This window comes from Suncus etruscus, chromosome 2 (genome assembly GCF_024139225.1).
Source record: "Suncus etruscus isolate mSunEtr1 chromosome 2, mSunEtr1.pri.cur, whole genome shotgun sequence".
Taxonomy (NCBI): Eukaryota; Metazoa; Chordata; class Mammalia; order Eulipotyphla; family Soricidae; genus Suncus; species Suncus etruscus.
The window spans coordinates 105321502-105348010 of NC_064849.1; the positions used below are offsets into that span (position 1 = coordinate 105321502).

Below are 26509 nucleotides of genomic sequence, written 5' to 3' on the forward strand. Positions count from 1 at the left end.
AGTCCAGTTTAATTTCATCTCTTTGCCTACCCATGTTTGTGAGTTCAAAAATACTCATCCATGTTTACTGGTTTTTTAGATGCATGACCACTAAGATCAGAGATAGAACTAGTAACTAACTTTGATAACATGGTGCCCCAAATCCCTTAACAACTTTCTCATACCTCTCCTCTTTAAAACAAACCTCTAATATTACTTATTACCTCTGAGCAAATAACCTTTCTTTCTACTTTACTGCATAAAGAGTACAAGAACAAACCAAAACAACAAGGCAGTTGGAAGAGATTTCAGAAGTGCCCTAGTGCCCATAAACTTAGCCTTTGTCCTGCTAACAGAGTATCACAACTTTCTCCACTTGGCACTTGCCATCCCTCTTGCCTTCTATGCAGGGACATTATGTGAACCAATAATTCTCTGCCCTCCTCTCTTGTGTTATTTATATATTCTTTCTACTGGATCAATCCGATCTTTATGCAAACACATTGTAATATGTGATAGTAAGCCAAAAAATAAAATATAGTACGTTGTTAAGCTATGTATTTCTTTATTGACTACCCAGTTTTTTCTTGGGGAGAGAACATTCTATAAACTATTAAAGATGTTGAGGTAGAAACTGGAGTGGGGGCTCAAAAAGATCATATAGGTCACCTCAATGGCAAACCTGTGGTACGCGTGCCAGCTGTGGCACGCTAAGGCCTTGCAGCTGGCACGCAGGAAGGTCCGCAATTAAGATATGCGGCGCGGCGGGAGGCAATTATGCTGGTGTCTGCTTTGCAGCTCACCTGGCAACAAGGCCGGACTGGCCATTGGGAGGACCAAGCATTCTTTGGTTTTGTGTGGCAGTTTGGGCACTCGGGCTCAAAAAATGTTAGCCATCACTGAATAGGAGATAAAAATGATTCAAATCCTAGGCACTTCATGGTCAGTCTCATGCATAGAGAGCCAAGACTAAGTCCAGAGCACCAGTGGTGACCCATATCCCCCAAGTCATGTCCCCAAAAAAGTAGGTAGAAAAAAAATTGGACTTGATCATTAATAAATTTGTTCAACTTCTCATGGTAACTAAAAATAGTAGCAAAACCTTAATTTTGATTTCATTTTAGTTCTTCATTTAAGCTCTTTTTTCACTTGCCTTCCAGGCCACTGTACTTTTCTCATTTTCTTCACATCTCACAGGTGTTCTTTGTAAAGCTCTATTTATTATTTGGACTCATGCCCTCAATCTCTGACTGTTAGGAGCACTAGTTTCCAAGCTTCTATTTTTGTACCCCTCTGCTTTCTTAGTCCCTCAATTCTTCTACATTCCACAATTCCATGCTTCTGTGATGAAAGTTAAGTCTACAGCCTTTTTAAAGATATTAATACCTGTGTTCTAGTTGCAAGTGACAAATAAATACTTTATGATCATTTAACTACATTTTACCCCCATGACTTTAAATAATATCTGTGCACTTAAGCTTCCAAATTAATGTCTCTCTAAACTCTAGCCATATCTACTGAACTACTTTATCGAGATTTGTATTTGAATACCTTATAAGCACTAAAGATAGTTTTTTAAAGAGTATTTGTGGAATTTTTACTTGGATTCCCTTTTACTTCAATCATACTCATCTAAGTGATACTTATCATACTTAGTTACTTGTTTATATATATTTATGTATATACATTTTATATACATATATATACATTTATATATACACATATATGCATTTATAAACAGGGAGAGAGACTTCTTCCATTTGACTTCCATTAATTTCTTTCTTCCTCCCATTTTCTAAGCCCATCAGTCAATTCTACTATTTCACAAAGCCTTTCCATTGTTAGTACCATTCTGGTCCAAGCCATTGACCTATCTCACCAGAATTATTGTAATGGTTTTACCCTGTCTTTCTACAGGGCTCATTCATTCTGTCCATCACCTAATCCTCATCCTCATTTTTTACAGATCATATCATCTAATTCCACCACTCAAAAATCTCTGGAGTCATCATATTTTAATGCTTTTTTATGTGGTTCCCTTGTAATCTTTGGAGCATTGAGTCCATCAAGCTGACCCAAGTGTGATCATAGGAGGAAGTACAATTCTCTTTAGATAAGAGCTTTGTAGGAGGGAAGAAGCACATTTCTGGGTGCATAGCTCTGGTTCAGATACTCAGTTGAATTCTTTGACATAGAGCTAATCTACTGGGGCCTGCACATCAGTCAACTAGTGGGCCTCTTTTTTCCATGTTAAGGTCTGAATTCTCTTACTGCTGTTCTGGCACCATTTTGCTAAAAAAAATCATGATACCATGTTATACCAATACTTATTCTACTATTTACCACAATGAACTAATTTCTGTTAAAGGAACACATGTTGTAACAGAGCAGCCTGTCTGTCTCATTCACTGTTACCTTGCTATTTCTCAGGTGTGTCAAGAATTGCTTACCTTCAGGCTTTTTCACTTGCTCTTCTCACACCTGGAGTTCTCTCTCCCCCTCTCTCTCTTTCTCTCTCTCACTTTCTCTCTCTTTCTCTCTCCTCTCTTTCTCTCTCTTGTCCTCCTTTATTTTGACATTGCCCTTACAACCCATTTAAAAGCACAGCACCCTCATCCCTCTCCAGACATTCTTTCCTACATGTCTGTGTTTATTTTTCTCTATAGTGCTTACTATTATATGATAGATAGTACTCATTTATTGCCTGACCCATATTCATCTTTGAGCACACAAAGTCCTTGAAGGCAACAGTTGAGATTTTATTATTCCTTTATGTTATTTTCTGCCTTTGTCTTTCTCCTCTATGTCTCTGGTACCTGGAACATAGTCTAGCAATATGTACAGTATAAATGATTGAATCCACATTTTTTTTGTTTTTGGGCCAAACCCAGTAACACTTAGGGGTTACTCCTGGCTATGCGCTCAGAAATCGCTACTGGCTTGGGGAATCATATGGGACACAAGGGAAATAAAACTGCGGTCCATCCTAGTACGACATGTGCAAGGCAGACACCTTACTGCTTGCTTCAAAGAACCCATATTCTTTTGCTCTTTCCTAAAGGATCATCATCTTCCTTTACTGCCTTTAAAAATTTTGCTTGAGTTTATATATGTGCATGATAGGGAATGGTAAATTTTATCCAACCCAGTTTCATATTATTTTTATAATGAACCATATTTGGGCATTTTCTATCTACCATCCCATCCACGGGGATGTTGGACTATGAACATGAAGCTCATCACATACAGTGATGAGTGCAGTTGGAGAGATGACTACACTGAAAACTATCATAACAATGTGAATGAATGAGGGAAGTAGAAAGCCTGTCTCGAGTACAGGTGTGGGGGGATGGGGAGGAGGGAGATCTGGGAAATTGGTGGTGGGAATGTTGCACTGGTGAAGGGGGGTGTTCTTTACATGACTGTAATCATACTACTATAATCATATTTGTAATCACGGTGTTTAAATAAAGATAATTATAAAAAAAAGAAAAACAGTACAGCAGATTGGGCGTTTCTCTTGAAAAAAAAATAAAGAAAAGGTTTAACATTTCAGGAATTGATTTTAAAGGCTAGCCCAGAAAAACAGTGTATTTAAACTTTTGCGTTGTTTGTACTCCTCTACTATCATCAGAACCCCTACTTGCAATCATCCTAGGAATGTCATCTCTCATGCTAATAGTGACAACTTAAGTCCAGATGCTTTTCAGATATAAGTCTGTGTTCTAGCTACTAGTAAGTTGCTGGGTGATGAATTTTTGATGGGAATCAAAATTGCTACACCCGTTATCATTTTCGGAGTACATCCAAAGTAAAGAGTATTTCAGTACTCCATGTTGATGATCATGGTGCTGGTGTGTGCTGATACTATAAAGGTTCAGGCAGAGAGTAAATTACTCCCTCTGGTACTGGGTGAGACTGCATGAGGGTGGGGACAGAATTGAGGGAGAAAGGTAGGTAGCATATACAGGAATCAACATGTTAAAAAGGCACAGAAATGGGCTGGTTTCTGGTTCAGGAACAGGTAATGTGAGTCATTAGACATGGGAGGGGAAATCAGTAGAGTAGGCTGAGGAGATAGGTAAACCATGAAGAGTTTGGACCTGATCCAGCTAGAGAACTATAGAAGATCTGAGGTATTTTGACAGGTCTAGTTTTCCCACTCCTCACCTTTCCCTATCTGGCTTCTTGAAACTGTAGCTGTTAGGCTTATGGGGCCTAACAGCAAGCACCTGTCTTCAGGATTTAGATGCATGTCTGGCAGATAGAAAAAAATGTATCAATTTTCACTTTCTTCAGTATTTTTTAATAGTAAAGATCACTCTATCTAAATTCTTTAGTGCTAAGATAACCTTTCCTTTGACCAGCAGGTTGCCATGTGGCCACATGCTTCACAAACTGTTAATCCAAGTCATAGCACAAGTCAGCACTATCATGTTTGACATCAGTTCAAAGCTCTGACACATCCTCATTCTCAGGTCTGTTATAGGTTCCATGAGTTCTTCTTCACCTTTCAATGTATGCCAGTCTCACTCACAAACATTTTGAACATCCATATTTCTCACTTTGATATCCTGAACTCAAGGCTGTGAGATAATTTTTCTTTTTTCTTTAATGGTTAAGAAAACATTCAATTAATCTTTCTTATCTAGTCTCCAATATCTCAAAATCATCAGACCTTTAATTTAATTATGAGAAATAATGCTCTCCATTTCATTGGGAATTTGTAATATCTCAAATGAGGAAGAGTCATAGGGTCAGGTGATGGATACAGCCAAGTATTAAGCAAATAGTCTCAGAAAAGACATCCCCCTTTCTAAACAGCATAGACTTTATTGTAAGAATATTTACTCCGGGCCCGGAGAGATAGCACAGTGGCGTTTGCCTTGCGAGCAGCCGATCCAGGACCAAAGGTGGTTGGTTCGAATCCCGGTGTCCCATATGGTCCCCCGTGCCTGCTTGGAGCTATTTCTGAGCAGACAGCCAGGAGTAACCCCTGAGCAACGCCAGGTGTGGCCCAAAAACCAAAAAAAAAAAAAAAAAAAAAGAGTATTTACTCCATAAGGTGAGGAAATGTAATATAGCTTACCCAACATGCACTACCCTACACACATCAGCCCCATCATAGATATATACCATATCAGCCTTAGCTGCTACTTCTTTCCAGATTTCGTCAGAGTTCCCTGGAGACTTTGAACCTTGTTATTTCTAGAAAATACTTCTGGAAAATGCAAATCCACAAAGATATTTTCTCACTGGTAAAAACAAGATTTTACTTGCTTTCAAATTTATTTTTACAGAGATGAGGGTTTCTTTCATGCTGATAGCTATTGTTTACAACTGTTGCTATCAGGTTTTTTTCTTCCTCATTTTCTGGTATTCTCTCTTTTTATTGTTAAATGTGGGCAGCTTATAAAAGCAATCACCTTGACAAAGTGTGACATTGTTCTTTATCCATTTGATTAGTATAATTATGCTCTGCTCCATCTAAATAGTTTATTAGCTTCTGTGTATCAGGGAATTGTTTAGAGAAAAAATAATGGTGGACTCAAGTTGAGGTCCCACTTGCAATTTCATGTAGTTGGCAGTAAAGCTTAATTAAGATCCAGTTCCATTTAGTTGGATTTAGTCTTAGCTTCCTGGAACATAGTCTTGCATCAACACTGAGTACATATAAAAAATGTAAGCCAAGAAGTATGCTAGTCACTAAACTGGCTGGTTTTATAGCTGGAGAATATTCAGTGGATAGTCCAGCCTTCTTCATAACCAGTAAGAAAAGCATTGAATCAGACAGGCTTGGGGGTGATGGGGAGCAGGTGGGGAGCAGTAGCAGTCTTTTCATCTCTTCATTTTAATCACAGTCTATAAGTTAATTCACTAGGTTATTATTCTTGTAGGAGCTAATATTTTAACCTTCCTCTCCATTAAATTTCTTTAGTTTAAATCTAAGAACTAAACCAAAAAATGGCCAAGACCACTAACCACAGAAGACAGATTAAAATGACATCGAGGAAACAGAACTTCTAAAATCACAAAGAAAGTCATCACAATAAGTTCCACTCCTTGACCGGTGCACAGACTGAAATCTTTTTTGATCAATAAAAAGAACAACAATAATACATTTCTCTAGAAAGACTTTAGTTGAGTTTCTTTTGGAGTGGTTATAGAAAGTAATTGGACATTATGAATTTAGTTTTTGTTGTTTTATTCTGTTTCTTCATCTGGGTCAGTATAACCTCTAACAAGTTGGCTCCTGATTTTTGTCATTGTGTGTGTACAAGTGGGAGAAGTAAAAGGTCTGAAAGCTGTATAATTAACATGAAAAGCTGTCATAAATTTCCTCAGTGATTACCAACATAATTATGATTTTAAAAACAGTTTAGTAGGGGCTGGCGAGGTGGATTGAGAATTGTATGTGCAATTTTTCTCAAGGATAACTGTTGTTAGGTTTAATTTTTTTTGTTTGTTTGTTAGGGGCAGTTCTTACTGATGAGGGTTTGCTCTTGGGTTTGGGTTTAGGTATCACTCTTAGTATTGTTTGGAGGATTTTATTCAGTGCCAAAGATCAAACCAAAGTCAGTGTTGTGAAATGCTAATGTCTTAGCCTTTAGACTTTCCTTCAGCCCAAGATTAATTTCTTACATATCCATGTTATTTTCCCACTTGATGCCCAACAGCTCATCTTCATAACAAAGACTGAAGCCAAAATCACCTAAGAGGGAGTAGCACATAGTGGTCAAGGACTCTATTATCAGATGGGATCCTGTTTCAGTCCATCCCAGCTTTATTATCTTGGACTTTTGTGTTCTCTTTTGAAATATAAGATAATTAAAATTTTCTAAACAAGATTTTGAAATGAAGAAACACAGATAAATCACTTTTAATGTTTTTTTCTTACTTTTTAAAAGAATAAGAGAAAACAATGGAAAGCAAAAGACCAGGCAGCTGGAGATGGAAAGTGGAGGGGAATGAAAAAGCTAAATAAGAAAAGTAGAAAGAGCTCAAATACAATATAACTGTTTCTGAATTTTCCTCCAAAAAAGATATATGAACTAGTTTGTGTGCTTCCAAAAGCCTTTATGTTATCAGAAAAACATAGAAGCATCTAATTCAAAGATTTAGACCTTTATGACTTAGGCTCTGGCCAGTTTCCAGGTGTCCTCTGTGATCAGACTTAACCCCATTTGGCACAGACAATGAATTTTCTATACAGGTAGTTGGGGCAAACTTTGAAACTTTGTTGTTTACACTTGGTTGCCTGAGTGTGTAATTATTTACCAGTGGATATCATTTTAGCTTCACGAGGGGAGATAGAAAAAGGATTAAGTTTTATACTTGTTTTGTATCTTTTTTGTTTGTTTGTTTTTTGGACCACACTTGGTGTTGGTTACTTGCTACTTACAGTTTTGTGCTTGGAGGTGGGTGGAAGTCACTCCTAGCCAAGCTCAGATATCTTGTGCAGCTAGGGAGGGCTTAAACTCAGGTTTTCTGCATGCATTGAGCATACTCCAGCTCATTGAGCTATTTCTCTAGGGGTAAGTTTGAGATTTGGAGGTATCTATTTTGGTCACTCTGTCCTGGCTTTTGTTGCATGAGTTTGATATGTAGCTTACTGAACTACTTACTGGTGAACTCATTAGATGTTTATTAGGCAAAATCTTATCTTTTTGAACAAAAAAAGAACCCATGATTATGCATAATTATTTCCACCAAAACAACAATAGCCATGAATTTAATTCCAAAGAACTAATTGGAGGGTCAAGAAAATAATATTTGGAAAATCATAAGTTTTTTTTATAAAATAAATCTCCACAAGAAAAACATTATCAAAAGCAAAACATTATCAAAAAACATTATAAAAAACATTATCAAGGCAAATTAATTTTGAGGAAATAAGGATGTAGCTCATGTGTTAGAGCAGTGTCTGAGTTCAGTTCATAGCCTTTATCCCCAGAACCATCAGTGTGCTCTCTCCCAAAGAAAACCGTGAACTTTAAAATTAGATCCAACTTTTGGACTTAAAGCTATAGAAATCAGAGATATGCCTGTCTGGTTCATCACTCTAATTATGCCTACATATGTGTGCCCAACTCATAGTAGGAATTCAGTTATCACTAAATGAGTGACTTTAATTTTTAAGTTAATATGCTATCCCTGGTTGTTTCCTCCGCCTCCGCCCTCCGCCCTCCGCCTTCCGCCGCCGTCGCTTGAATGGTGGAGCCGCGGCTGAGGCCCGGCCAAGCCCCAGTGACAGCTTCCCGGGAGGGCGGGCGGCGGCCGCGGTTCCCGCTTCGGCCCGGGCGGCGGCGAGCGTCGCGCGGGCGGCCCCGGAGCGGCCGAGCAACATGTCTCGCGAGCGCAAGGGCCTGTCGGAGCTGCGGTCGGAGCTCTACTTCCTCATCGCCCGCTTCCTGGAGGACGGCCCGTGCCAGCAGGCGGCTCAGGTGCTGATCCGCGAGGTGGCCGAGAAGGAGCTGCTGCCCCGGCGCACCGACTGGACGGGCCGAGAGCACCCCAGGACCTACCAGAATCTGGTAAAGTATTATCGACACTTAGCACCTGATCATTTGCTGCAAATATGTCATCGATTAGGACCACTTCTCGAACAAGAAATTCCACAGAGTGTTCCTGGAGTACAAACTTTGTTAGGAGCTGGAAGGCAGTCCTTGCTTCGCACAAATAAAAGTTGTAAACATGTTGTGTGGAAAGGATCTGCTCTTGCGGCATTACACTGTGGAAGACCACCTGAGTTGCCAATTAATTATGGTAGCCCCCCTAGTATTGCTGATACTTTGTTTTCAAGGAAGTTGAATGGGAAATACAGGCTTGAAAGACTTGTCCCAACAGCAGTTTATCAGCACATGAAAATGCACAAAAGAATTCTAGGACACTTATCATCTGTGTACTGTGTAACTTTTGATCGAACTGGCCGACGAATATTTACTGGTTCTGATGACTGTCTTGTAAAAATCTGGGCAACAGATGATGGGAGATTATTAGCTACTTTAAGAGGACATGCTGCTGAAATATCAGACATGGCAGTGAACTATGAGAATACCATGATAGCAGCTGGAAGCTGTGATAAAATGATCAGAGTCTGGTGTCTTCGAACATGTGCACCTTTGGCTGTTCTTCAGGGCCATAGTGCATCTATAACTTCACTTCAGTTCTCACCGTTGTGCAGTGGATCAAAGAGATACTTATCCTCTACTGGAGCAGATGGCACTATTTGTTTTTGGCTATGGGATGCTGGAACTCTTAAAATAAATTCAAGACCTACAAAATTTACAGAGCGTCCTCGACCTGGAGTTCAAATGATCTGTTCTTCATTTAGTGCTGGTGGAATGTTTCTGGCCACAGGAAGCACAGATCATATTATTAGAGTTTATTTTTTTGGAGCAGGCCAACCAGAAAAAATATCAGAATTGGAATGCCATACTGACAAGGTTGACAGTATCCAGTTTTCCAACACTAGTAACAGGTTTGTAAGTGGAAGTCGTGATGGAACTGCACGTATTTGGCATTTTAAACGAAGAGAATGGAAGAGCATTTTGTTGGATATGGCTACCCGTCCAGCAGGCCAAAATCTTCAAGGAGTAGAAGATAAGATCACAAAAATGAAAGTCACAATGGTAGCATGGGATCGACATGACAATACAGTTATAACTGCAGTTAATAACATGACTCTGAAAGTTTGGAATTCTTATACTGGTCAACTAATTCATGTCCTCATGGGTCATGAAGATGAGGTGTTTGTTCTTGAACCACACCCATTTGATCCAAGAGTTCTCTTTTCTGCTGGTCATGATGGAAATGTCATAGTGTGGGATCTTGCAAGAGGAGTCAAAATTCGATCTTATTTCAATATGGACTGAACCAAGTTTTAAGTCAGCAAGCAATTCAGGAAATGAGCCCATTAGACAGCATGATCCAACGACTACAACAGGAGCAAGACTTAAGACGTTCTGGTGAAGCAGGTATCAATAATCCCAGCCATTTAAGTAGAGGCTCTGTAAGTTCTACCTCAGAGGTCCATTCACCACCAAATGTTGGACTAAGGCGTAGTGGACAAATTGAAGGTGTACGACAAATGCATAGCAATGCACCAAGAAGTGAAATAGCCACTGAACGGGATCTAGTAGCTTGGAGTCGAAGAGTGGTAGTACCTGAACTGTCAGCTGGTGTAGCCAGTCGGCAAGAAGATTGGAGAACTGCAAAGGGAGAAGAAGAAGTAAAGACATATAGGTCAGAAGAGAAAAGGAAACACTTTACTATTTCAAAAGAAAATAAAATACCCACTGTTTCAAAGAATCATGCTCATGAGAATTTCCTGGATATTGGAGAATCCAAAAAGCAACAGTCAAATCAACACAATTACCGTACAAGATCTGCATTGGAAGAGACACTTAGACCTTCAGAAGAGATAGAAAGTGACACTAGTTCTTCAGATGAAGGTGAAGTTGTTGCTATCAGTGGCGGAACATCAGAAGAGGAAGAAAGAGCATGGCATAGTGATGGCAGTTCTAGTGACTACTCCAGTGATTATTCTGACTGGACAGCAGATGCAGGGATTAATCTGCAACCACCAAAGAAAGTTCCTAAGCATAAAGCCAAGAAAGCAGAAAGCAGTTCAGATGAAGAAGATGAAAAGCAGAAGCAAAAACAGATCAAAAAAGAAAGGAAAAAAATTAATGAAGAAAAAGATGGACAGATATCACCAAAGAAAAAGAAGCCCAAAGAAAGAAAACAGAAGAGATTGGCTGTAGGAGAACTAACCGAAAATGGCTTGACACTAGAAGAATGGTTACCTTCAACTTGGATTACAGATACTATTCCCCGAAGATGCCCATTTGTGCCACAGATGGGTGATGAGGTTTATTATTTCCGACAGGGACATGAAGCGTATGTTGAAATGGCCCGGAAAAATAAAATTTATAATATTAATCCAAAAAAACAGCCATGGCATAAAATGGAACTACGGGAACAAGAACTAATGAAAATAGTTGGCATAAAATATGAAGTGGGACTGCCTACTCTATGCTGCCTTAAACTTGCTTTTCTAGATCCTGATACTGGTAAACTGACAGGCGGATCATTTACCATGAAATACCATGATATGCCTGATGTTATAGATTTCCTAGTCTTGAGACAACAATTTGACGATGCAAAATATAGGCGGTGGAATATAGGTGACCGTTTCAGATCAGTCATAGATGATGCCTGGTGGTTTGGAACAATTGAAAGCCAGGAACCTCTTCAACCTGACTACCCTGATAGTTTGTTTCAGTGCTATAATGTTTGCTGGGACAATGGAGATACAGAAAAGATGAGCCCTTGGGATATGGAGCTTATACCTAATAATGCTGTATTTCCTGAAGAACTAGGTACCAGTGTTCCTTTAACTGATGTTGAATGTAGATCACTGATCTATAAACCTCTTGATGGAGAATGGGGGTCCAATCCTAGGGATGAAGAATGTGAAAGAATTATCACAGGAATAAACCAGTTGATGACATTAGATATTGCTTCAGCATTTGTCGCCCCTGTGGATCTGCAAGCCTATCCCATGTATTGCACTGTAGTAGCATATCCAACAGATTTAAGTACGATTAAACAAAGACTGGAAAACAGAAAAAAAAAAAAAAAAAAAAAAATATGCTATCCCTTAACATAATTTGTCATATGAAACAGTATGCATCTGGAAACCAAAACTTAAATCTTTATACTTGCAGTGTCATCACTTCTTTTTTGTCTGGATGTATTTCTTGTATTCCAATTAAAAAGAAATTCATCTTATAAAGGAAACAAAGGGAATTTTTCTGCAGTCATATTGTGTTATGATGTCTGCAACAAGTTTTCAGTGAAAATTCCCCAAACTCTATTGTATAAAAATTGCCATATTTCTTTAAGATATTTTTATTCATACTTAAATTAAGGTGATAACAGTCCTTTCTTAATGGAGATAGGATTTATTATTAAAATGACACTTTCCAAAACATTATTGTGTGCTCTGAAAGCTTGCATGTTTTCTTTGAATTCTGTGCCCTCCTGACATCAGAGACTCTAAGGATAAAATGAGGTTTTATTCCCTTCTTGTGTCCTTTTGGTCATTTTGGAAAATAGCAAGCCCATCTGAACAACTCACTGATTCAGTCTCTTGGTCCTGTACAATTTTAGACATGGAAAAGTATGGTTTAGAGAAAAAAAAAGAGAAAGATATTTATGGTTGATTAGCAAATAAATTTAAGGCTATTTTGTTAACAATGAAACTTTGTTTATTAAGCACTTTCACTGTGAATATGAAATTGTTCCTTTTTTTTCTTTTGCAACTCTACTGAAGCAAAATTTTTCTTGGTATCTGAGTGAAACAAAAGTTCAAGAAACAGCCTATTTTGGTACTATTGTAAATATCTGCAAAAGAAATAAAAAGATGTGTTCTCAATCCAGAGGACTATAAGAATTAAAATTGGTAGAGAAAAAGGCTCAAGGAGAAGTAAAAATGTATTGTGCTTTCTCTTGACAGTTTAAACACATCATCAACTTTTCCCTGCCTCAGAGAGCACACTTGGAACAACTAAAGCAGAGAGCCCTATTTTTCTGTTCAGAGTTAGCTAGCCTCAGGATTACCATCTTCCTTCCAGTGTGAGTGGAATATTGTATCATCTTTCCTGACTTTCCCTGCCATTAGCATACTCAGCCTAGATGAATAAATTTTAGTTGAGGGAGACAGGGAGTTTTGGCATTCACTGAAAACTAACTTGATATCTGATCTGCCCACTGGAAAAAAAGTGAGAAAGTATGATTCTTTGGAACTTTGAAACCCTAAACACAAACAAAAGAATGTAACTGAAAAATCCATCGGTGTCAATAAAAGCTGTTGAACTCTGTCTCTTATGTGACTAATTTTTGGCACACAAAGAGTCAGAGACTCTTGTGGTCGAATCTGGAAAGAGGCATTAACTCTGTGTCACCCTGGCAAATTGGTTCATCGCCTAGTGCTGTTGTGTTCAGTCCAGCTGTTGGATGGGATGAAAGCAAGACCTCACTGAAGCCAGATGCTGCCTCTCTGAAAAGTCTTCAGCAATAAATAATATTATATATACTTTGTTCTTGGCAGCAGACACTGAACTATTATAACCCCCTGTTTTCACTTGCTTCTAAATTTCTGAAAATTTCTCCTTTGGGCTTGAATTTTTCCATGATTATCCACAATCCAGAGCTTTTTGGAAAGTGTGAGCAAAAATTCACTAGCTGGGTTTCTATCCCTCAATGATGAGAGAACAAGGGCAATGTATTGTTTTTCAGCTTACAAAGTAAATTTCAGTTTTCCTTGGTATAAAAAGTAAAATTAGCTCAGCTGTTTCATTGAAAGTGATTAATATAAGAATTATGGTAAGGTAAAGAATTATTTTAGAGAGGTCGGAGTGGTGGTGCAGCAGTAGGTCATTTGCTTTGCATACAGCTGACCAAGGATAAACTGCGGTTTGACCCTGGACATCCCATATAGTCCCCCTCTAAGCACAGAGCCAGGAATAACTCCTGACTGTCACTGGGTGTGGCCCAAAATCAAAAAAACCAAAAAAACAACAACAAAAGAATTATCTTATAAGGAGATAAATTTAGGTTTCTGAGTACATCTTTCTGCCTTTGAATAAAAGTACACACACTCATTTAAAAACTTTATTTTGGATTCAAAAATAGCTAGGAGGAAGACACCATTTCTTATTAATTTATTTTGATTTACCAAGAGGCAATTTTAGATATGATCAGTTGTCATCTTTTTTTATTTATTTTTTGTTATTTGTTCCATGTCTATGAACCAAGTTCCTTAAAAAAATCTATGCAATGTTCTGGTGTTGGTTTTATGTCTATATTTTTTAACCCGCCTGTACCCTTCATGCCTACATTTTTAATTAAGCTGGATAGGTCTTTCTAGAGACTTTCAAAGATGCCTTCTCTGAGTCTTACAGTACTTAAAACAATGTACACATGTGATAACTTCAGTTTTATCTTCTTTCATTCCCTTCTAGAGAGACTATTCAATTAAGTTTGGGCCCATAACTATTCCACTTACTATTGACCAATAAGAATTTAATCAGTACTGAACATATAGTAGGAACTCACTGATAACTGAATTAAATGACCATGAATACAGTGTTCTTATTGATCCTTATTTATATATGTGTCCATTTAAAGATGCTTGCATGTTCTCAACAAGGGTCATTGAGTATATACTTTATGCCAAGCTATATGCTGGGAATTTATCCTATATCTAGCAGGTAGCACAGAAGCTCTTAAGGTTTTATTACATGCACACTCAACAAAATGATTATTTTATTTAGATAGCATTACTATACTCTCTTTAGGATATTGTGCTAATAAAGCTTAAAGTCAGACTTGGATAATTTACTGTGAATATTTGCTATGGTAAAAAATGAAGCGAAACCAATTACTATGACACAGTCTCTTCAAGGATACCCAGTGGGTTAGCAGTGCTTAGAAGATAAATTCTGAAGTAACTATTTACACAAGGTGAAATTTCAGAGTCATGTGGGAATCACTTTAGCTAGAAACAATTTCTGATCCTTTTTAACAGAAAAAAAGAAAAACAGGATAAACATTATAGTTTTATGTTTTTGGATATAGCTTCCCAAATAGTATGCAGTTTGTAGCATTTCTTCTCAAAAGCATATCCTGCCCTTCTTAGCATAGTGCATTGCCATATGCATAGCCATGCATTTTCTCTCTGTGCTCTCAACTGTGAGAAATTGGTCAAATTTCTCACATGAATTGGAATGAAGCTCAAGCTCTTGACTTAAACATTCTGAGCATTATTGCTCAGAATTCATTATTCTTTAGATTTATATTACTAAAGTCCCTTATTTTACCCCAGATTTTAAGAATATATATAGTGATGTGCAACCATGTGATTAATTTGATTAATATTAGATCAGCCACTAATCTAATCTTCCTTTCTGATCTCTAATCCTCCAATCTTAGTATCCCTTTGTTGAAATGTTTCACTATTAGATTTTGGCATGAGAGACAGGAGTTAAACACCACCTTTTTCATAACTTTGGCTTTTTTTTTATTAATATCTTTATTTAAGCACCATGGCTACAAAAATGTTTGTAGTTGGGTTTCAGTTATAAAAAAGTACAACCAAGACTGGACAGTACGCATACAGGGACCAACAAAAACAACAACAGCAACAAAAAGCTCTAGCCTAGCTTTTGGTATACGATCTGTTCAACAAACAAAAGCTCCAATTCCAGAAGTCTGACTGAGACAACCGCAGCTGAATGGGTCTTCTGGAAACATAACGAAAGACTTTATCCCAGGCTCCATTCTAGGAGCAACATAACGACCAAGAGCACCAACTATAGAAGATGGATTAAAACGACACTGAAGAAGCATAACTGCTAGAACCACAAAGAAAGACTTCATAAACTCCATTCCCTGAGCTGCACAGCCAACCAAGATCTCTAGAAACAGAGGTCTGATTTTACCATCCAAGACAAAGCAGAAGTCTTCCACACACCACGAAAGCAGCAAGGGGAGAGTAAATGATCATGCAAGGAGTCTAGAGTTAATCCCATGACAATATACTTCAGGGGTGAAGAAACCCTGTATCTCCTAGGTCAAGGGAATTCCCTCTACAATATCCCCAATAGTTACTATGCCTATGCAGGGGGATAAAGAAAAGGAGAAAAAAAAAAGCACAAAACAATCATTTTTCCACATGTTTATTTATTGATTGATCGATTTTTTTGACGTCTTTATTTTGGTGTGGAGACTACAGTAGATGTCTCCAATATTATTTTATTTTATTTTGTCTTGTCTTTTTCTTTTTGCACTCGAGAATGATTTGATTTCAGAACCGAGATTATTGTGTGGTGCCTGTCTTTATTGCTGTAGTGCTCACCGGTTATTTAATTCGATATTTTTTTCTGTATTGTTGTGGTATCTCAATTACCTTTTTCACGTCCTCTCTCAAACTGAGGTTGGAAGCCTCGGTACTCTGCCCATTTTCAGCGTATTTGACTTTGACTTCTTTTTTTTTTTCTTCCTCTTATTTTGTACCCCAATCTATTGCTTTTCTTTCCTTTAAACAAAACCACATACCTCGATTTTTCTAGCGCTGCCTCTTAAATAGAGGGGGAAACAAGGGAGGGTTCCAGGACCAAACAGATATGTGATCACTAATAGTAAGCCAGACAAAGAGGGGTCCACCTACTCTAGCAGCCCGGGGGGTGATGGTGGGGTATATGGGTTGTAGAAAGGAAACTGGAATGGGGGGAGGACATAGTTGGTGATGGGTATTCCCCTGATTCAATGTTAATATATACCTAAAATACTACAGTGAAAGATATGTAAGCCATTATAGAAAAAATTGTGTTTTTAATCAGGAACTTTCTTTGTCTTACATGTATTATTATTATATCAATTATATCATATGTTATGTTATGTCTATCTCATTATGTTAATCAATGTTGTCTCTTGAATAAATTCTTACAATAAAAAAAAAAGTACACCTTCTTTCACCGGTGTAACCTTCCCACCATCAATGCCCTTCATTTGGCCCCCTCCAACCTCCTGCCTATCTTCTAGACCAGCATTCTATTTCTCTCACTCAGTACCATTGTCATGAAAATTGTTGCTGTAATTATTTCTCTAACTACACGCATCAATCTTTGTGGTAAGCTTCATGTCATAGACTGCTCCATTCAAACCTTATCTCTGTCATCTCTGGTTTTTATTACCATACTATCTTTTATTTTTCTTAAATCCCACAGATGAGTGAAACTATTCTGTGTCTGTCTTTCTCCCTCTGACTCATTTTTCTCAGCATAATAGTTTCCATGTCCTATACACTTTGGCTTGTTTTATAGCATTTATCCCACCTGTTGGTTTCTTTTTTGCTTGTTTACTTTTTATTGCCAGTTTTCTTCTACTCGAGTGTCAGGTATCAAGAAGGATACCTTTGGTTCTGATTTTGTGTGTGCTGGAAATTGTTTATCATAGGTACTCAATAAGGCTTAGTGAATTGGGAACTGGATGTGTAAATGGTGCGATGCTGACAGAAACAGTCTAGAATCATTTTCCACATGAAGAAAGCCTCTTGAAAGAATAAACTGTGCTGTGACCCTGTTCCACACTTTCTTTTGTACAGCAGTGGAGCCAGGAATGTGCTTCTCATGTTATCTAAACTAAAATAAATTTATTTTCAAGAATTTTATCTCTAGTATAAGCTTTTGGGGGGGTTGATCTAGAGTTAGTCAAAGAAGTACCATTTTGATATTTAACTATATTACTAATCTAGGACTTCTTGGGATAATATACTGACTTCCAAGCTTATGTAGAATGTTGCTTCATTTAGAGTGTTGCTTCAGGTCTCTAAATATTTTATGCTATAGATTTAACCTGAAAATTTTCTAGCACATAATATTATATTTAAAACTTTATTTAAACATTATAATTTACAAAGTTTCTTATAAGACAGTTATTTCAGGTATTTGATGTTCCAATACTACCAATAGTGTGACCTTCCCTTCACCAATGTTTCCAGTTTCCTACCAACTAGCAAGACTGCCCCTTTAGCAAGCACAACATCATTTTATTTATAATGCTTGTTATAACATATATGGTGTTACTAAATTCTTTGTCTACATAGTTACTAAAGTTATTAAGGATTTACTGAGTTATTATGTGCTAATTGAACTTCCTGTGTTATTATTTTCACTCATTGAGCTTAGTACACAATTTTCCCATCTAATTTGCAATGTTCCTAGTGGGTTTTCAGTACTGTGAAATTTGGAGTTATTGTGTGTCCACTGACTCCAAAAGCTGTGGAATTAGAATGATTCAGCAGCTTGGCATTTCTTCGGGATTAGTCATAGAGCCAGTAAACGATTTAAAGATTATCTTGTTAATGACTTTATCTGTCAAAAAGCTTGTGTAATTAAAAATAAATCACCAAAGTATCTTTTGGAACACTTTTTTCATATTCTAGTAGCCTTTGTCTAAACATTTTTGTTTGTTTTGTTGTTTTGTTAATAGGGAAGAAAAATTGGTATATCTTTTTTAAAAGATAGTACTACTTGAAGGATCTAGATAAAACAAAAATATGTTGATATTTAATTAAACCAAAAGATTGAGCAAATATATAGTTTTAAATAACTTTGGATTGAAAAGTTTTAGCATATAATGGGATATTTTAGCTATTTAAAAATAATCTCAAAAGCCTTACTTGCATCCTCCAAAAATATTTAGACCCAGAGAAAAGGCCAAATACATGATTCTTCTGGACTTGATTTTTGGGGGTTTATGAACTTATACAAGTAGGATATTTGAAGGGGGAACATAGATAGAACTGCTATTCAAAGATACTAGGCCAAAATAAACACTCCATTGTTTTATATTTTTGTATTGCACAGAAGAAATATCCCCTTCACAGTATTAAGGGGATACAAGACTAACAGGACTGTAAGAGAAGGCCAGTAGTCAATTTAGCCACTTTGTGTTTATAGGGTGGTGCAAGTTGGCTGCCAAATTTCTGTCAGCACAAGAAAAAACATTCATATATCAAACATTTTCTCTTATCCATTATGTAAGAAATTTATGCATGTTAGTACTTACCAAAAGAAATGGAACAAATGTTTTTCATTTTCAACAGTCTGTTGAAATATCTTGATCAAAGACATTTTCTATTTGAAGCTTAAAATTAACAGTATAAATACAGATAAATTCAATTTAATAGATGGGTCTTTCCATGATCTTACTATGTTTATCACTCTGACAACAATGTTTTCTATAATAATCAATATAAAATGCTAAATATAGAAATATTTTATATCAAATGATAAGTCAAAATTTCCCCACCGTTATTCTCTGTTCATCCTGGATATTAAAGAGAGATTGGTATCAAATTATCACTATTTCTTGCTGACAATGTTAGTGCCATTGATGTTGTTGATTCAGCAAGTTTTTCTCACTCCCAAAGATATTTATTCCTTTATGAATGGAATATAGAAAAAATACCAAATCATACACCTTATCGTGAGATGGTGGACTATGCTTCTCTTCAAAAAATATTCAATTACTGAAGAAGAAAAAGAACATTTTATTATGGCCTATAATTTTCTAGTCATTAAGCAAGATTAATAGAGGAGGCAATAAGATACTGCTTCTTAGCTCTATTTCTTTTGGGACACTGAGGAATGATAAAGCACAGCTGAAAAAGCTATAACCTGTTTTTAATCATTTTTAAATAATTTTCCTTCTCTTTTTCTTCCACTTTTCTCTTTCTCTTTTACTCTTGTGGTTATTATTTGGTGATTTATTTTTATTTTTATTTGCCAGGTGCATTTTTTTCTCTTTTTCTTCCATTTTTCTTTCTTTTTTCTTTTTTTCTCTCTTTCTTTTTTTGATAGTTGTTACCAAAATTTTTTCTCCTTTTTTCTTATCTTTTTTATCTCCAATGACGGTGGAATGGATGCTCAATCTACAACAAGCTGTAAAGTGGAGACCAGTTGCACTAGCATTCTGGAGGGGGGGGTTAAAGGAGGGAGATATGGGATACATGTTGGGAACAGGGGTAGAGGGAGGAAAGCACTGGTGGTGGGAATGCCCCTCATTCATTGTCACTGTGTACCATAAATGATGCAATAAAAGATTTGTAATGCACTTTTGTCACAATAAAAATTAAAAAAAAAAGAAAAGCTTTTGCCAACCACACAATTGTATTTATTAATAATCCTTACAATATTAATCAAATGTCAGTTTGATTCTAAATATACTTATTAAGTATATTCTAAATATACTTATTTATTTTGGTCAAAAGGAAATAACTTATGCATCACTGTCATAAATCAACTGTCATAAACTGAGGGAGAGGCAAAGAATGCAATGGATCTTCAGAGTATGAAAAATAATTCATTCAGTAACTGAGAAAACCCTTTCTGAAGGAAAAGAGTTGAGGAGAAATTTAAAAACTTTCTATGACCTGAAATTTCTCACAAAATGAGTAAGTTGAAAGTATGGAAGAACGGGAAAATAATATTGTACAGAAGGTACACTATCTAGAGTAACATATCTAGTAAAAATAGGTGCTCAATCAAGTATTAATTGGAATTGACTATAGAAGAATATGCTGTGAAAACCAGACCTATTTGAATAGACCTATTTGAATACGTATTTGAATACCTATTGCCTTGGTTGAAAACTGAGCCCTACGAAAGGCTTAAACTCCTAATCAGTGCAAAGTGAACTCTTAATAGGAACATGTCACCAAAGAGAGTTTTTGAAAGAGTTTTGATTCCTGGAAGCAGAATACATAACACAGTGGATATAGAGAAATTAGAAAACGGGCAAACTAGTGAAGATTAAGTGGGAATCATTCTCAAAATGAGCATCAATATATCTAATATTGTTTATAATGTTAAACAAAATATTTTCACAGGCTTCTAAATAGTATTTGGAACACAAATTAAGGAAACAATTCAGTGGATTTCTTATTGTTATAAGATTTAGTGGCTAATGCAAATGTGAAATTAGGAGAAATATCTAAATATGTCTCTAGTCACAAATACTATATTATTACTATATACTTATTCAATTCAGTGGAAATCTTATTGTTATAAGATTTAGTGGCTAATGCAAATGTGAAATTAGGAGAAATATCTAAATATGTCTCTAGTCACAAATACTATAAGATATACTTAAAAATTTATACACCTGTGCCAAATCCCTTTATTAAAATATTGGCCATCTCCTTATTACCTGTAGCTATAAGATTGCAGAACAGTGTGCTTTGAACAATAAATTTAGCTTTGGTCTATTTCCTACTGTTGTGAAACTACACAGTGTGTGAATTCTAAAGGTCACTCTGTCCTGCCAATTTGTATTTGACCACATATTTGAGGGTAGTTTTTCCATATGAAGTATAAATGAAGTCCATGATCATGGACACTGCTTTCCTCTTGAATGGGTCACTTTGTTCCTGCTAGGATGAAGCTCCAGCAAGAGGTCTCATATTTACATAAACAATATCCACTTGACTAAGATGAGTTTTTGAAGTATTCACTCTTTTCATTTCTTCCATCTATAATATATAAAGATCTTTCATGAGGGATGGAGTATTTTTAAATATCAAATTGTTGGCTAAAAATGGAAGAACTCTCCAGTTCCCATTCCCTAATATTGCTACACTGACCTTCTCTTGTCCATCTGAAATAAATTAAATGTCGAGTTAGCAGTAAAGAGAAGAAAAGTCTACTTGTTCTCTTCGAATACAGTCTGCAGCACAAATATATTAAAAATATAATGGAAGAAATAAATTTGCCATGTAGTTATTCAACTTTAGAAATGATAACCGCCAAAATCTAAGTCTTACAAGGAAGACCCCAACATCAAATATTCATGAACAAATGGAGTCACTTATTTCTGAAGTTACTTACATTATATTCATTATTTACAAATATTCATTATTTCTGATGAAATAGCTCATAATGCCAATTAGCACAGGGGGATCTGTCTCTATATTAGAGGCAGAAAGTATGGAAATAATTAATGGATTTTTAATATATTCTAAATAAATTTTTAAGATAATGAATGTGGCATTATGACCACATTATGCCCATTGAAATGACCACAGATGTATGGGATTATTACTGGATCAGTTTGTTCTTTACAGGACCCCTAAGTTGTAAGTTTATGATAGTTACATTATTATTTTTATGGCTTGCAGTATAATATATGAACTGCTTCGTTTCTTGTTTTAGTGGATATTGATATAGATTTGTGTCCACTTAAGTAAAATAAACCAGTCCTTTCTTGACTATATGTTGAAATTCAGAATCAAAAGGGAGACATGCTAGTGTTTGCTTATTTGTAATTTTCAAGGAAATTAATTGAGAAGCATTTATTAATCATTGTGTCTTGAGGTTAGAAAGTTTACATTGCATTGGAATATTTTAGGTCTTCTATTCTCATGCTTATGAAAACTAAAGAAAGATACAGCTTCTTTTCCATTTTAATCTGATTCCACAAACCAAAAGAAACATTTTGAAAGCCTGTGTATTATCACAAAAGATTGTTTTCTTTTGGGGAGGACTGTACTGTGGCTTTCCTCTGAAATCTATGAGGAAACTGTTCTTCAGCCTAGAAACTGGGTTTGAGAACCCAAGCCCTTCTGTATCTCTGTTGAGGGTCAGCTTTTGAGTCATGACAGTGGGTAGGGTTGATAAGAAGATAATAATCATGGAATCACTGGCCAATCAATCCATTTATAAAAAGTTTTATATGATTTACATTAAAAAGGGTCATGAAAATAACTAAAATGCAATGAGAAATATTTAGGAAGCAAAAATTTCTTTATTTTTTTTTATTTTTTTTTTTTTTTTTGGTTTTTGGGTAACACCTGGCAGTGCTCAGGGGTTTGTGGCACATCCAGTGGTGCTTCAGCTCTGCATTCAGGAAATGCAGGCCTTGGGGAACCATATGGGATGCCTGGTATCAAGCCCAGCTTGGGTAGGCAAGTGCCCTACCCACTATAACTAGATCTCCAGCCTCTGAAGAAAAATCTTCTAATGGCCCATATCAGTTTTGGATAAGGTAACCTGACTTTTTGGGGGAGAAGGATGGTTTGGACTATACCCGACTGTGCTCAGGGATTACTTCTGGCTTCTGGCTCTGCACTAAGAAATTGCTCCTAGCAGGCTCAGGGACCATATGGGATGCCAGGGATTAAACCACAGCCCATCCTAGAGGCCGGAGCAGTGGCACAAGTGGTAGAGCATTTGTCTTGCACATGGCTGACCTAGGATGGACTGCAGTTCAATCCCCAGGCGATCCATATGGTCCCCCAATCCAGGAGCAATTTCTGAGCACAGAGCAAGGAGTAACCCCTAAACGTCACCGGATGTGGTCCAAAAACAAACAAACAAAAAACCCCACCCCACCCTAAATCAGCCAAGTGCAATACAAATGCCCTACCTTCTGTGCTGTCACATAGTCACACCCGTCCCTGACTTTTTTTTTTGGGGGGGGGGTGGTCACACCTGGAGGCTCTCAAAGGTTGCTCTTGGCAGGCATGGGGGACCATTTTGATTTGAACCACCGTTTGTCCTGGATTGGCTGTGTGCAAGACAAATGCCCTACCGTTGTGCTATCTCTCCAGCCCCCTGACTATTTTTTAAAAGTACTTTTAAAAACTTTTCTTTGACCTGATACCTATTTTGTATTTTATATTTATATGTTATAATTCTCAAATATTACTATTTACTTTTTATCTTAAAACTCACTTCATTTTATTGTTTTTTTTGTAATATTTTATAGTTTGTTATTTTTTAAGAAAAAACACAGATTATATTTCCCCCAAGAAAGTTTTGATTGAGGTATCATAATGTGTAATAGAATTGATATTATTATTTGTTGTTAGTTTGTTAGGGGACCACACCCATTGATGCTCTGGGATTAGTACTGGGTTTTTGCTCAAGGATAATTCCTGCTAGTACTCAGAGGACCAGAAACAGTACCAGAAATTGAACCAGGGTCAACCACATGCAAGGTTAATTCCTACCACTCTATGCCACCTCTTCTACCCCAAAAATCAATATGATTTTGTATACTTGAAATACTGCTACAACATGCAACCAGGATATCAAATACCCTTCACCTTTATCTCAAGGTCTCGTCCCCTGCTCTTATTACCTCAGTTTATAGTTCTATTGACCATATCAGAATTATTTCCATTAGAGATTATCAAATAATTTTGTTTGTGTCCTTATATTTCATATATAAACAAAATAGTATTATCATTATTTATTTTATATAATATTTTTTAAAAACTGATTGCAGTTGAATTAAATTCTCTATAAGTCCAATATTTGTATATTACTGTTTTTCATTAAGGTACTAGGAAAAATATTTTATCATCTAATAATAAAACTATCACTGTAATTTTATTATTTATTTATTATTATTGACATATATGTAGAAGTTCAAAGTGTAAGCTTGCAGCATCATATTGTTTAATACTTCTGACACTGGTTATATTTACCAATTATTTTAAAGTCGATATTTAATATCAGGCAAAAAAATCTCAAAAATTAATGAAGAATAAAAGCTCAAGGGTATCATGATAAAAATCTCAAAAAGCAACATATACTTGTTAAAATTCACTGTCTCATTTTTTTCAGCAGTAACTTCATTACTTATGAAATAATGAAAGAAATTTTAAAAATATGTGAAAAAAGACAGAATTGACAAGATAGGATTCTAACAGAATTTCAACCAAGAATAGAAGGACATAGAACTCTAAATCACATTAAATTTTTATAAGAATTAAACTAATAATTATCAAGTAGATGTATGTTTAAACAATAGAATTTTACCCACTGAATTAGGAACAATGAAATAAACAATTTTTCTGGCAATAATACAAAATTTTTGATGTCTAAAAATGTATTAATTTTGCTGACAAAGATGTAAGGAAAATTTGCTGATAATGAAATTGAAATTATCTGCTGATATGTTCAGTTTGGGCAGTTTGAAAATAATCGAGTGTTATCTGTCAAAAATATTACAAATGTTCAATCCTCTCATGCAGTAGCATTGCTTCTGGAAATCAGCCATCATGCAAAAAATGTTAAACTAGCCAGATTTTTCTGCCCTGCAGAAATGTTTTATTGGGTCACTACTTATAATATTGAAAAACTAGAAAGTCTTTATGAATAACTTAAAATGTTCTTTCATTTTAAATCTACTGAATGAAAATATTAGATCAACATTAATGAACTGATGCATATATGCATACATATTAAAAAGTTAAAAAGTTTTTTAGTTTCCTTCTCCCTTTCTTCCTTCCTCTCCCTCCATTTTATTTCTCACCATTTTATTTCACTCCAAAGATTTTAGTCTTCTCAAATTGATACATAGAAATATCACAGATTGGGCTAATTTTTGTAAATTAATTTTTTATAGTTTTTGAGAATGGAATGTACAAGACATATATGCCAGCATATTTCATGCTCAGGTAGGTTGATTTTTGAATTCATAGAAGTTGTCTTTTTACTGTGTCTTCAGAAATTTTAAGGAGCCCTCTGGAATACATTTATGAATAGACTACTTTCATGACAATCACCTACCTGTGATCTCAATTCCAAATGCCACCACATTTTGTGATAGTTTCAGTAAATAAATTTGGTCATGGTGGTACATTCTATAGTACCAATTCATTCATTTATATAATTCAAAATTTATAGAATCCACAATTTATATAATAACAAATCTGGATTTAACTCACTAAATTGACTCCCTACCTAATAATGGATCCTGGCTCACAGTTTTAACAGCAATACACTAAGTTCCAAAGCTAAGGAATGTAATTGAATATCAATGAATAGAGCCATTAAATTTACATTAACAGTATTGTTTTCCTTTTGGTGTGGCTGGGAAGGAGAACATTATGTTTCTTTAGCCCTGGAGGAGGAGGTTGTTATAATGACACTTGTTTCTATTGCTGTATCCACTCATTCTCTTAACACATCATAGGTCCATCATAGAAATTTTTAAAATTTTTTCAAGCTACTTCTTTTATTTGTAACTTCTTCAAGATAATATAATCTACCTAGGCTACACAAAAAATATTTTCAAGGATTTCTTATCAGCCTGCTATTCCTGTCAGGGTTTCATTCACAATCGAATCAGTTAATATTAACTGAACCAAGTTGATCTTTATTGAAAGCAAGAAATAATTGCTGGGGCCGGCGAGGTGGCACAAGAGGTAAGGTGTCTGCCTTACAAGTGCTAGCCAAGGAAGGACCGCGGTTCGATCCCCCGGTGTCCCATATGGTCCCCCCAAGCCAGGGGCGATTTCTGAGCTCTTAGCCAGGAGTAACCCCTGAGCATCAAACGGGTGTGGCCTGAAAAAACAAAAAAAAAAAAATTTTTTTGGAAAAGGGGTCCATTAATTGCTAAAGTACTAGTAATTAATATTAATCCACAAAATGAAAACAAGAACTTTTAATGCTATTTTACTTAATTTATTATTTATTTAATTTATTTTATTTATTTATTGCTATTTTTCTTTAGATTAAAAATTGAGGATGGGGGCCAGAGAGATAGCATGGAGGTAAGGCATTTGCCCTCCTTGTAGAAGGTTGGTGGTTCAAATCCTGGCATCCTTTATGGTTCCCCGAGCCTGCCAGGAGCAATTTCTGAACATGAAGCCAGGAGTAACCCCTGAGAGCTGCCGGGTGTGACCCAAAAACCAAAAAAAAAAAAAAAAAAAAAAATTTGAGCATGGAACCAAAGTGATAGTACAGCAGGTAAGGTGTATGCCTTGCACACAACCAGGTTCATATAACATCCTGAGCCCCACCAGGGGTAATTCCTAAATGTGCAGCTAGGAGTAACTTACCCCTGACATCACTGGGTGTGACCCAAAAACTGAAATTTTTTAAAAATTGAATAGCAGAAAATGAATATGGGATTTGTTTTACATTATACAATTACTTGCCAAATTTGT

At 36.1% G+C, this 26509-nt stretch overlaps 2 protein-coding genes across 2 annotated transcripts in view; both read left to right on the forward strand.

The window, feature by feature from the left end:
• The window catches only part of GHR (growth hormone receptor), a 287963-nt gene that overhangs the window by 69951 nt on the left and 191503 nt on the right, over nucleotides 1-26509 (forward strand). The window lies entirely within an intron of this gene.
• LOC126001835 (PH-interacting protein-like) lies at nucleotides 8143-11653 on the forward strand. The gene is given in 2 exon segments (XM_049769053.1): nucleotides 8143-9847; nucleotides 9850-11653. Coding segments are annotated over 2 exon segments (3327 nt in total). The 5' UTR covers nucleotides 8143-8324.